Source organism: Schistocerca nitens, chromosome 8 (assembly GCF_023898315.1).
Source record: "Schistocerca nitens isolate TAMUIC-IGC-003100 chromosome 8, iqSchNite1.1, whole genome shotgun sequence".
Taxonomy (NCBI): Eukaryota; Metazoa; Arthropoda; class Insecta; order Orthoptera; family Acrididae; genus Schistocerca; species Schistocerca nitens.
In genome coordinates, this window is record NC_064621.1 from 46846548 (window position 1) to 46860272 (window position 13725).

Here is a 13725-nt window from a genome sequence, read left to right on the forward strand (position 1 = left end):
AAAACAAAAATTCTAAATCATGAGATTCATTATCATTATGTTTAAGTTTCTTCATTCCTTTGTATCTGAGTTTAATATTTCCTTCTACAAAAAACTGAAAATCTCAACCTGTCATTATTTTCAAATATCTGCTTAGCAAAACAGTTTTAAATTCATTATTTAGTACCATACAAATTTTATCTGTATGCCTGGTATTCAGATATTCATAATCAGTAATGTTATATAAAACATTTACTTGCAGTTTAATAATCGTTTTGAACAAATTAGGATTACTAATGTTGTTTGGCATCTTCAGCATCTTCAGTAGAGCCTCCATTTAGATAGAATAATTTTTTATTGATGATTTTAGAAACCATATGATATTATATCACAGCTCTCTAGAAAAATTCCTTTATCAAACTGAAATAAGAATCTTTTCTTAACTTGTTTGCTGATTAATTTTTAGTATTTCCATCTCTAGCTATTTGGTCATACTCCAAGTGTGTCTTTTCTTTCACATTACAATCAATTTTATCAAAGATTTAACATTCAAATTTTGAATATTTTTATAGTTTAAAATGATGCTCTTCATTCTCATCTTCGAATTTTAATATTTTTCTCATAGTAATAACTTTTAAGTCCAGTTGAAACCCAATTTGTTATCCATTTATTATCTCCTAATTCATCTGTCCATTCACCAAATGTACAGATGTTTTACAGTATTTCCACCATTATTAAGGTATACTATACAGTCCATATCAAAATGAATAATGGCTTCTCCTTTCTATTGGTATTTGCTAGCGTTGATTCGGAAATCGTCGTCCAATCGTAAATTTCATCACTCTTTTCTTCTTTTGCTCGATAATACTCTTCATTTTAGTCATTGCAATCATTCTGTAGCCCGTCTGGTTAGCCGAGCGGTCTAACACACGGCTTTCCAGAGCGGGAATGAGCGCCTGGTCCCCGGCACGAATCCGCCCGGCGGACTTGTGTCGAGGTCCGGTGAGCCAGCCAGTCTGTGGATGGTTTTTAGGCGGTTTTCCGTCTGCCTCGGCGAATGCGTGCTGGTTCCCCTTATTCCGCCCCAAATACGCTATGTCGGCGATTGCTGCGCAAACAACTTCTCCACATACGCATACACCACCATTACTCTACCACGCAAACATAGGGGTTAGATCTGTCTGGTGTGAGACGTTCCCTGGGGGTGAGGGGGGTGGCGGGCGGGGGGCGGGGGGTTGCGGGGGGGGGGGGCGTGGGGGGGGGTGGTCCACCGGGGCCCGAACCGCACAATAACCCTGGGTTCGGTGTGTGTGGGGTGAAGTGGACTGCGGTAGTCGTCGTGGGGTTGTGGACCACTGCGGTTGTGGTGGGGACGGAGCCTCTCCGTTGTTTCTAGGTCCCCAGTTAACATACAATGCAATACAATACAATCATTCTCTTCTTCTTTTCCTCATTGTGCAGTCATAAATGCAGTGTTTCTGACGTTTTCTTTCGGAATATTGTCCCAATCCTGGAGTAACAGGTCTGATGGACAGTTGACTTGCACAATTCTTGAAACTTATCTTCCTCCTGTCCGCCAAAACCATGATTAGAACTTTTAGGCACTGGCAGACTATGGTCTGAAATATGGTCTGAAATGGAGAATAATGTCCTCACTGAAGCTGATGGGAAGAGACGTTTTCGCACCTTTTCCTGCTCTTTTGGAAGACATGGTGAGGTTCTTTTTTTTTCATACAACATTGGGTGCAGCTGAATTAGCGTCTGAAATTGAGATTAAGAGACTATAAATATTGTTCTTAACTTATTGATTTACTTTGTTTGCTGTGGATGACAGAAATTTAAAATAATCAATCAATTACTTTATTTAAGTGTTATTACCAGCAGAGTCAGCTTGCATTTTTCGACAGAATCGCTGAAGTGCCATCAAATGTATGCCGTATTTATTTGCAGTTTTTCTCAGTGATGAACCGGCTGTTACTTCTTTCGCTGCTTCCTCATAAGCTTTTTTTGTTGTTGTGCCTTCGTTCCTCTTCTTTTTGTGGTTTCTTTCACAACAAATCGCAACAAAATGAAACAAATTGCCCACGCCTCGCTTTGTTTTACACCCTTGGTGCCTGTGTCAATGTGCATGTGCAGACAACAACATGATGTTGAGTAAGCAAGTTGAGACATGTCCATGCAAGCTGCAACAAGTGCAAGTTAAATGATAGTGATCAAGTGAAGTTTTAGTTTTTTACCGCCTTAAAGTTGGTATTAAAATGAGCGAGAACAAACTTACTGTGGTCTACAGGTCAGAGTGCCAACGGCCTTTCTGCAGTGGTAACACCGGCTCCTGTCAGATCGCCGTAGTTTAGCACTGTCAGGCTTCAATATCACTTGGATGGGCCACTGTCCAGATCAGCGAAGTGCTGTTGGCCAGCCCTTGTTAGGAGTGTTGAGGAGGTATCTGTGAAATGACGGCTCCAGTCACAAAACCTGACAATGCGCTTATAGCTTTGCACAGCGCCTATTTACATAAAACATTCAAGAGCCAGCTTCGTTCACTATTGTTTCATAAAAACTATTGCATTTTTCTTAGATTTGCTTCCAACCAAGTGTGTCCTGGTAGAGTACGTAGCATCTTTCGACAAAAATTGTTATGAGTACAAAAACAGTTTTATTTAGTGCGTTTACGAAATGTGGAGGCAATCTTTTTTGTGTGGTTAGCTTCTTCCTAAGTCGTGATTTAAGGTAACAGACCGTGTACGATGACGTAGTGATACGGAGGATAATGAGATTGGATACTGCTAAAGGGGGTACAGGTATCAGTTTACAAATATCTAAGAAAGTTTTTAGGAATAAATAATAAGCCGCAAGCCAGAACCATACCAGCACCTAACTCGATGCCGTTTTATTACATACTTGTGCACTAGTACTCCATCACGTATTTTTCTACAGAGCAGACCGGACTTTGTGTCACCTGTGCTTGACATGTGACCTGAGTTTGTAATTCTATGTTAAATTTTATCAGAGATTTCAATGAATGAATAAAAGAATGAACGACTTTTCGTCAACTTTGTGACATAGTGTATGAGCCACATTAGTACTTAAGCACATCAAAAATCAGATGCACACAATAATGAAACAAGCTCGCCGGTGACACGTACTAAGTTTATGAATTCGTTTTCCTGGATACGTTGCAATCAAAACGTAGATACTGAGTGCAAGCTGAAACATTTCAACAGTATAAATGGTATCTGTTGAAGAACATTGATGAAGAGAACTAAAAATGGTACAACACGCAATTTATTTATTTCGAACACTAACGTATCTCAGACAACTCGCCCACTTGCTTAATTTCACTTGTCAAATATCTTACTCCAATATCTTGACCACTTTATGAAATATTAGGGGTGTCTCATATCGCAGTACACTGTGTGCCAGCCAAAGTGATGGAATACCATAAAGAGGCAACACTGCGATCAGAGTGAGGAGACTTGAACAACCCTCCGCCATGTTTTTGTAATTCAAAATAAAAAAAAGTAAAAAAAATGAAAACATGATAGTGCGTACTGAAATTACCAATCCTAGAATAAGATAATAAATTCACATATTCAGGTGAAGTTAAACTCATGAAAGCTTTTTCTGTATTCGTGTGTAACACAAAAGAACAAAACCCCAGACAGATAATATATTTAAATAGTAGCCACATGGAATTAGATATATTCCTAGTTTTCCTGCTTTTCTACGGACACAAACATTCGCCTTGATGACACTTCCTGGCAGATTAAAACTGTGTGCCCGACCGAGACTCGAACTCGGGAGTTCGAGTCTCGGTCCGGCACACAGTTTTAATCTGCCAGGAAGTTTCATATCAGCGCACACTCCGCTGCAGAGTGAAAATCTCATTCTGGATTCGCCTTGATGTCGCAAAGAAATTTGGTAACAGCGTACCTTACTAGTTCGCACACGTATTATTTCGCCTTTAAAACAACCACAAAATGACGAGAGACTAAAATGAGGAAACCACAACCGCTTTCGACTGGCGGTCGCCTGAAATCTGAAATAGGTCACGTGACGTCCCACGTTGGTTAATTTTGAGGGGATTATAGCTTGCGTGCTCAGACAGTACCCTATTTCAGGACAACGGCGCGTTGTAGATTTGTGACAAACACGTCACTCTAGGTAGGATTTGTTACAATTAAACGCCAGTTGAAGACACAACAAGAGTGCAACTAATTAGGAGACTGTACAAGCGACGACAATAATTTTAGATAGTGTAACCAATTGCCGTTGTCATGTCGTTACAGAAATGCAATAGGGGAGTCGGAGGAAGTATTTCGCGTCCTGGTACAGGCTTTTTTTTTTCATCTTTGCGTTTGTATCAGATTATCGTACTTTTTTATTCACATAACATAATAATATTCTGCAACGTACAATTTTATCCGCATATAAGAGCGTACTCTATCAGGAATGACTTCATTCGGATTAAAACAAAAAGATGACGCTGCTGCGAATGAAACCATCAGCAATGAGATTTATATTCTTTCTTGTCACAAATGTTTGACTCTTCGGTTTTCAAAACCTTTCGCGATTTCAAAGGTCGTGGTTATGCCGGAATCTAATCTAGCTGCTGTGCGTGAAATGAGCAGCAAAGACATTTATATTCTTGCATATCACAAATATTTGGCTGTTTACTTCTGAATATGTTGCGATATCCGAGAGTGTGAATAGGACTGAACCTAAGAGCAGAACTCGAGTTGCTGCAGTCATATTTATAGTCTCGTTTGTCACAAATATTGAGCTTCCATCGAATCCTTAACAACGCTTTCCTAAATTTGGCGGTCAAGCCAAAGATCGCACCACACAGCAAGGAACTGACGCCACGTGTCGATCTCCGAACTCCAGTTGAACACGGTAGTAGAACTGGCTCTTTTGCTCATTTTAGTCACTCGTACATAGTGACTTCCGTGAGTATGACGGAAGGAAGCACTGAACAACGTGTTACAGCCTCTCTACATATACTCTATCTACCTGGTGCCAACACAGAGATTGAAAGTATCATTGATAAGATTGTTCTAAATTAATTATTCAGCAAACCTGCATCTGACTGCGTCTGTGAACTTGTTTCTTGCACTCCTCCATTTTGCCAGAAATGCAACATGTATTTGAATCAGCAATAAAATGTAAGAGAATAATGCCGTTTGTGTAATGGCATTAAGATCGTACTGGAAAATTAACTTTTGGCCCTGATGTTTACTTGGTTCTTTCATTTGTGGGTAACTTTACTCTACTACTCATTTTCATATTCAATTTAAGCAAAGGATTTGGATTATGATTCAGGCTGTTAGAAACACAACGTTGATCTCAATAAATACAGGGTGTTACAAAAAGGTATGGCCAAACTTTCAGGAAACATTCCTCACACACAAAGAAAATATGTTATGTGGACATGAGTCCGGAAACGCTTACTTTCCATGTTAGAGCTCATTTTATTACTTCTCTTCAAATCATATTAATCATGGAATGGAAACACACAGCAACAGAACGCACCAGCGTGACTTCACTTTGTTACAGGAAATGTTCAAAATGTCCTCCGTTAGCGAAGATACATGCATCCACCCTCCGTAGCATGGAATCCCTGATGCGCTGATGCAGCCCTGGAGAATGGAGTATTGTATCACAGCCGTTCACAATGTGAGCACGAAGAGTCTCTACATTTGGTACCGGGGTTGCGTAGACAAGAGCTTTCAAATGCCCCCATAAATGAAAGTCAAGAGGGTTGAGGTCAGGAGACCGTGGAGGCCATGGAATTGGTCCGCCTCTACCAATCCGTCGGTCACCGAATCTGTTGTTGAGAAGCGTACGAACACTTCGACTGAAATGTACAGGAGCTTGATCGTGCATGAACCACATGTTGTGTCGTAAAGGTAGAGTATCCCGTATGAAATCATGATAACGTGCTCCATTGAGCGTAGGTGGAAGAACATGGGGCCCAATCGAGACATCACCAACAATGCCTGTCCAAACATTCACAGAAAATCTGTGTTGATGATGTGCTTGCACAACTGCGTGCGGATTCTCGTCAGCCCACACATGTTGATTGTGAAAATTTACAATTTGATTACGTTGGAATGAAGCCCCATCCGTAAAGAGAACATTTGCACTGAAATGAGGATTGGCACATTGTTGGATGAACCATTCGCAGAAGTGTACCCGTGGAGGCCAATCAGCTGCTGATAGTGCCTGCACACGCTGTACATGGTACGGAAACAACTGGTTCTCCCGTAGCACTCTCCATACAGTGACGTGGTCAACGTTACCTTGTACAGCAGCAACTTCTCTGACGCTCACATTAGGGTTATCGTCAACTTCACGAAGAATTGCCTCGTCCATTGCAGGTGTCCTCGTCGTTCTAGGTCTTCCCCAGTCGCGATTCATAGGCTGGAATGTTCCGTGCTCCCTAAGACGTCGATCAATTGCTTCGAACGTCTTCCTGTCGGGACACCTTCGTTCTGGAAATCTGTCTCGATACAAACGTACCGCGCCACGGCTATTGCCCCGTGCTAATCCATACATCAAATGGCATCTGCCAACTCCGCATTTGTAAACATTGCACTGACTGCAAAACCACGTTCGTGATGAACACTAACCTGTTGATGCTGCGTAGTGATGTGCTTGATACTAGTACTGTAGAGCAATGAATCGCATGTCAACACAAGCACCAAAGTCAACATTACCTTCCTTCAATTGGGCCAACTGGCAGCTAATCGAGGAAGTACAGTACATACTGACGAAACTAAAATGAACTCTAACATGGAAATTAAGCGTTTCCGGACACATGCCCACATAACATCTTTTATTTATTTGTGTATGAGGAATGTTTCCTGAAAGTTTGGCTGTACCTTTTTGTAACACCCTGTATATATATTGTTAAAATTTTAAGTCATACACAAAACCTACCGTAGCAGGAAACATTCTTACAAAAATTTTACCAAACGCTTACTGTGTCAAACCTTTGGCATACAAAACCTAACTTTGAGTATTATCTAACAAAACCAATTTGACATCATTATATATCTTCTCTCATTTACGTACTAAGGTTTGGTCTGGGGCAGCGAGCGCGACCTACCTTACAGCTGTCACCACACGTCTGCTTCCTCCGGGCACCTATCTGCGACTCCTCGGTTTTTTACTGCCCGCGCCCGGCTGTCTTAACCACCAAAGAACCTCCTACTCCAAGATATTATGCTCGTTCGATCTTGCGGCTGGCAACTACCGACTATTTTCTGGAACTACGCTGATCAGATCTTAGCACATACCTTTCAAGATGCAGTCTACATCTACATCTACATCCATACTCCGCAAGCCACCTGACGGTGTGAGGCGGAAGGTACCTTGAGTACCTGTATCTGTTCTCCCTGCTACTCGTATTGTTCGTGGAAAGAAGGATTGTCGGTATGCCTCTCTGTGGGCTCTAATGTGTCTGAATTTATCCTCATGGTCTCTTCGCAAGATATACGTAGGAGGGAGCAATATACTGCTTGACTCCTCGGTGAAAGTATGTTCTCGAAACTTCAACAAAAGCCCATACCGAGCTACTTAGCGTCTCTCCTGCAGAGTCTTCCACTGGAGTTTATCTATCATCTCCGTAACAGTTTCGCGATTACTAAATGATCCGGTAACGAAGCGCGCTGCTCTCCGTTGGATCTTCTCTATCTCTTCTATCAACCCTAACTGGTACGGATCCCACACTGCTGGGCAGTATTCAAGCAGTGGGCGAACAAGTGTACTGTAACCTACTTCCTTTGTTTTCGGATTGCATTTCCTCAGGATTCTTCCAATGAATCTCAGTCTGGCATCTGCTTTACCGACGATCAACTTTATATGATCATTCCATTTTAAATCACTCCTAATGCGTACTCCCAGATAATTTATGGAATTAACTGCTTCCAGTTGCTGACCTGCTATATTGTAGCTAAACGATAAGGGATCTTTCTTTCTATGTATTCGCAGCACATTACACTTGTCTACATTGAGATTCAATTGCCATTCCCTGCAGCATGCGTCAATTCGCTGCAGATCCTCCTGCATATCAGTACAATTTTCCATTGTTACAACCTCTCGATATACCACAGCATCATTCGCAAAATGCCTCAGTGAACTTCCGATGTCATCCACAAGGTCATTTATGTATATTGTGAATAGCAACGCTCCTACAAGACTCCCCTTCGGCACACCTGAAATCACTCTTGCTGCGGAAGACTTCTCTCCATTGAGAATGACATGCTGCGTTCTGTTATCTAGGAACTCTTCAATCCAATCACGCAATTGGTCTGATAGTCCATATGCTCTTACTTTGTTCATTAAACGACTGTGGGGAGCTGTATCGAACGCCTTGCGGAAGTCAAGAAACACGGCCTCTACCTGTGAACTCGTGTCTATGGTCCTCTGAGTATCGTGGACGAATAGCGAGAGCTGGGTTTCACACGACCGTCTTTTTCGAAACCCGTGCTGATTCCTACAGAGTAGATTTCTAGTCTCCAGAAAAGTCATTACGTTCGAACATAATATGTGTTCCAAAATTCTACAACTGATCGACGTTCGAGATATAGGTCTATAGTTCTGCACATCTGTACGACGTTCCTTCTTGAAAACGGGGATGACCTGTGCCCTTTTCCAATCCTTTGGAACGCTACGCTCTTCTAGAGACCTACGATACACCGCTGCAAGAAGGGGGGCAAGTTCCTTCGCGTACTCTGTGTAAAATCGAACTGGTATCCCATCAGGTCCAGCAGCCTTTCCTCTTTTGATCGATTTTAATTGTTTCTCTATCCCTCTGTCGTCTATTTCGATTTCCAGCATAAACGTCCACTGTGTGACTGACTTTACTGGGCGTGGTGTTTCAGAACCTGCTGTTCTACTACGAGTCGGAGTCGTGCAGCCGTCCGTCAGGCGTGGTGCTCCTGGAGGGCTGCTACTGCGAGCGGCTAATCACGGCGGGCAGCGCCAGCCGCAACCGGGAGGCCGCCGACAAAGCGGTGAGTGGCTGCCTCCGCCGCCGCGCCGCATCCTCTCCCTGCTACATGCTCTGCCTGTCCTGTCCTCAACCACTTACACGCGTCCCCGTGGCCTTTTGTTTTTTTGTTATTATCAGTGGAAGATCTTTTCCGATCAATTGCGTTATCAACGGACATCGGGAAAACTTAATGTTTGAGAAATTGTCATCGGAAAATGTGCTAGGTTTTAATCGAGGGTCGAGACAACCCTGCCAGTCCTACGTTCTGACAACGTTTCCCACACCTCTGGCCCAATGTGGTGTAACGAGTTTCAATACTTTTGTGGGATGTGAAATTTAAAAACCTCTCTCACACCGGCCTGATTTAGCTTCACTGATCAGGATTAAAACAAAAACATGCGTATATTGAGGGAATTTTCATTCACAAAGCAGGCTTATCACATTCACACATTTCAGTACTGTTCTATCCTGATTAAATTGGGCTTAACTTAAATTCCATAAGGCAGTGAAGCAATTTCGAAGTCTCGGTGCGACGAAAATTTCCAGTCGATCTCCAGACAACATTTGTAATAATTATTAACTTTCGGTGATCACATGGGGAAGACCGGAGATCTGCTGGTAAGACCGCGTTAGCCCATTTATTGAAAGTAATAAACTGGATATCTTGAGCGTACAAAACGGCAGGTTCGTCCAGTGTATATCAGACGTTACCCACTGATCCCGTGCAACACAGCGTAGTAAGCAGACACTGTCAATAATAATCGGTTAAATAATACGCGAACACACTTACTTTAGTTTAGTTCATGTATTAAATTCCTTCTCATACAGAATCTCATCAAGATGGCGACTACCGCAACAATACATACATATACATCTTCGTTCTTCTACGGCTAATCGGCAAGATCTGAATCATTCTTTTCATAAGAGAAAACATAGATAGCAGAGAAGCTATTCCATGGAGTAAATGCACGCTCCAAGGAATAATAGGGCTTGAAAGAACTTTGCATTGATAATCATCGTATATTAAAGTTTAGGAATCGGTAAGATAAGAAGAGATATTTCGAGATATGTACTGAGTTATATAATTTATAAAATTTCTGAAAATATCGCGGAGAGACCGCTGCAAGAGACATTACAGTCTACGACAGAAAACGCTCAAATAGAGAAAGCAACGAGTCGAGGAGGCGAGACGACTGGGGACATCTCACAAGAGTCGCTGCTGAAAACTCTAGCTGAACACATGGTGGAATGATGTTACTCGTGGAAGGTAGGTAACTTCTGGCGTAGAATGCTGTAGCTCTGGAAAGCGAATGCGATAGTTGATGTGGGACAGTGTAAGTAGTCTGTTTAGGTTTTTATGTTGGTAACGCCACGTAGCGCTCTATATGAAGATCACTGTCTGTGCTGTGTGAAGTCTGTGGCTGGTTTGCATTTTTGGAATATTTGCTATTGTAGTGTTGGGCAGTTGGTTGTGAACAGCGCGTAGCGTTGTGCAGTTGGAGGTGAGCCGCCAGCAGTGGTGGATGCGGGGAGAGAGATAGCGGAGTTTTGAGAGCGGACGATCTGGACGTGTGTCCATCAGAAAGAGTAAATTTGTAAGACTGGATATATATATATATATATATATATATATATATATATATATGACTTTTGAACATTATTATGCAAATACATCGTTTGTTCTCTATGAAAATCTTTCATTTGCTAAGTATGCCTATCAGTAGTTAATGCCTTCAGCAGTCAGCAGTTAGAATCTTTTATTTAGCTGGCAGTATTGGTACTCGCTGTAGTCAGGGCCATTCTTTTCTAGGGATTATTGAAAGTCTGATTGCGTTGCGCTAAAAATATTGTGTGTCTGCTTAGTGTTGATCACAATAAGTAAAGAGAGAAATGTCTGAGTACGTTCAGTTCTGCTCACCTGATTGAAAATCAAATGACGTAAGAAATTCATCAGCACTGCCATTCATAAATTTTTCTAAGGGGATGTTACAACAGTACTGGACAAATGTTTCGAACCAATCTTAAGGCTAAAGTACCAAGGCTTCCGCTGCCTGTGTAGAATTTAACAATATCTTTCTGGGCATTATACCGCGTCTTGTCGAAACTCAAACCGACTTTTCGACAGTTTCTGCAGATCTCCTCTTCAGCGCGACTGTAATGAAGGTTTGTTGTGTATACGGTCAACCCTATGTATCGTCCTAGTTTGGATTACATCCACATCCAGCATCCTAATTTTGTTTTTCTGTCGTTTCTTTAAAACTTAGATCGAGAGTTGGATGTACCAGATGTTTAAAATAATGATAAACTTATTATTGGTATGAAATACAGTTCGTACACTCAGTGATGGCTAGGTAAAAATGTAATTTAGGCCTACTGACGTTAATATGGAAGCAGCTATTGACCATTGCTATATCGAGTCTGCCATGAGTTCTGAACATTTTGCTAATGCTTGCAGTAGATTTATACAAACAATCCTGTTGGAAGAACATCTGCAACTGAGCGTTATAGCTTCAGTTGTAAATTACTTTACTTTCACACAATCGGTTTCGGACTGTTACAAGCCCATCCTCAGGTGTCACAGCTCTGCTGTGGTACCCGAGCGCCGCCTGTACCACGCGCGGTGTGCTGGCCATGAGCGCAGAACAGGGAGTAGATTTATAGGTGATCTCTGTGTCGCTGAACGAGACAGCTGATCATCTCACAGCATTTTTGAACGGGGACGTATTTTTGTACAATTGATAGGTGATCACGAACGGATGTTGTTGGACCGAGAGGCCTGAATGAAGCAACGCGAAGGAGAAGTTAATAGCCAATTAGAGGATGGGTACTGTTTGTACGTATAGTAGAGAAATTTTGAATGTCGTAGCCAGTTCAGATAAAGGTATGTGGCTGCTAAGAGAAGAAGGTATTGCTACTGATTTCGAAAATGGGAAGACAGGAAAACTATGAACTTAATGCGAGATGAGGTAATGGGATGAAGAAAGACTGTTGGTGTGACAACGGGACAGATCACAACAATCGAGGTAGTAAGCGAGCGGTTCCCTAGCAACTTCGGGATTCAGTGGGAGAAAGTACTCGTATTAATAAGTGAGATGAAGTCCACAATGATTCATAACATACTAGAAATGTATTTTGTATATCTTCATGACCTACAAAATATTTTATTTACTGTAACTCAACCTATAAAAGGAAAGACAATGGAAAAATTGAGAAAATTGCTCTCATAGTATTCTTTCCAGTCTTAATTGTTCGGAAGTCGGATGAATCACCGTGACTGTCACAGGAATGAAACATGAAAATTATAATCGATCCAAGTAATATCGATGTATTACGACTTTTCTGAGATTAACATATCAGTGTGTATATATTTGTGAAGTCATTTAAAAAGTCATCAAGTCAATTAGCGGACGATTGTTATGATTATTATTATGTTTAATTATTTAGTTTCTTATTTATTTGTGTATTTAATTTATTATTATTTGTGAAAGGAAAACATCAAAGAGCTAATTACTTTATTTAGAATTACGATTACGATGTTCTCCTACGGAAAAAAGCTAGCTGGCGTTAGTTACTGTCGTTGGTAAGTATTTGAACTGACTTAACATTTGACTCGAATTATTATTCTGAATTTTTTTATATAACGTATGAAATTAGGCATTCATTGACCTAACCGTTTCAGCTGGATCCCTATACTAGTCACCTAAGCAACAAAATTACCATACAGCTGTTTTTCTGAGAGACCCGGCACTGACCTGTAGTGACTTTCTGTCCCCGCAAATGTCCAGTGGCGCATGAACGTTCCGCGCGATGGCAGTTTCAGGGATAATCCTGCTTTCACATGAAGTCCTGCAAACGTGACGTCATGTTGACGTCATGCGCAATATCGACGACCGCATGATGGGCTATCGACTTTTTGACAAAGAAAAATGTTAATATTGTTGCTCCTCAGTTCGCTCGCAGGAACTCAAGCTGTCCTGTTAGGTTCCTTCCCAACCACACATACAGAAGTCGCTATATATTCGGAAATAAAGAGATAAATATGTGTGAGACGGAAGAATCTGAATTTTATTGTTCCTCGTTTCAGTCGCAGCAATTTAAGCTGTCCTGTTATGTTACTGTCTAACCACATACTCGGAAATATCTAAATATTTATTTCATCATTCGTTCTCAGATCAGACTGAATGTAAATAACATCCTATATTGCAGAATTTACTTGTATTACTGAACCGTGGATTTACTTTCAAAACCTTTTCTTAAGAAATTACATTATTTACTAGAGATTGATCAATAACATTAACACATTTAATCACACTATGTGACCATGGAAGTAGTTGCCAGTGGGTAACTAATGAAAACAAATTAAATTTTTTTAATAAATGGAAATTTTGTTCCTAAAAGCCTCTTTTTTTAACAGATTTAAAATTATAATCAGAAAGCACCCAGTAAATATCAAGTTACAATTTATTCAGAGGCAGACACAACATTTTTTTTCTTTTTTTGACAGTATGAGTTTTCGGGCTGAAAACCTTGCAGCTCCCTTTTAACTCGACCGTAGTCATGACCGCTCACAACAACCTCTTAAAGACTATACTGCTGCAAATCTGCAACACACCAGATTACTTTAAACTAAAAAATTTAACAACTCACACAAACACATAAACTATGCACCCCGTAAGAGGGATGGAAATGGTACAAAATACTCACACTAAAAATTATTTGCCCACCGAAAGCGCAGCTTGTTTTTAAAA

At 41.1% G+C, this 13725-nt stretch overlaps 1 protein-coding gene across 1 annotated transcript in view; it reads left to right on the forward strand.

Annotated features, from left to right (window-relative positions):
• The window catches only part of LOC126199146 (ras-specific guanine nucleotide-releasing factor 2-like), a 1534440-nt gene that overhangs the window by 163339 nt on the left and 1357376 nt on the right, over window positions 1-13725 (forward strand). The window contains exon 2 of the mRNA XM_049935901.1: window positions 8868-8999. Coding sequence (XP_049791858.1) covers window positions 8868-8999 — 132 coding nt within the window. The remainder of the gene's footprint in view (window positions 1-8867; window positions 9000-13725) is intronic.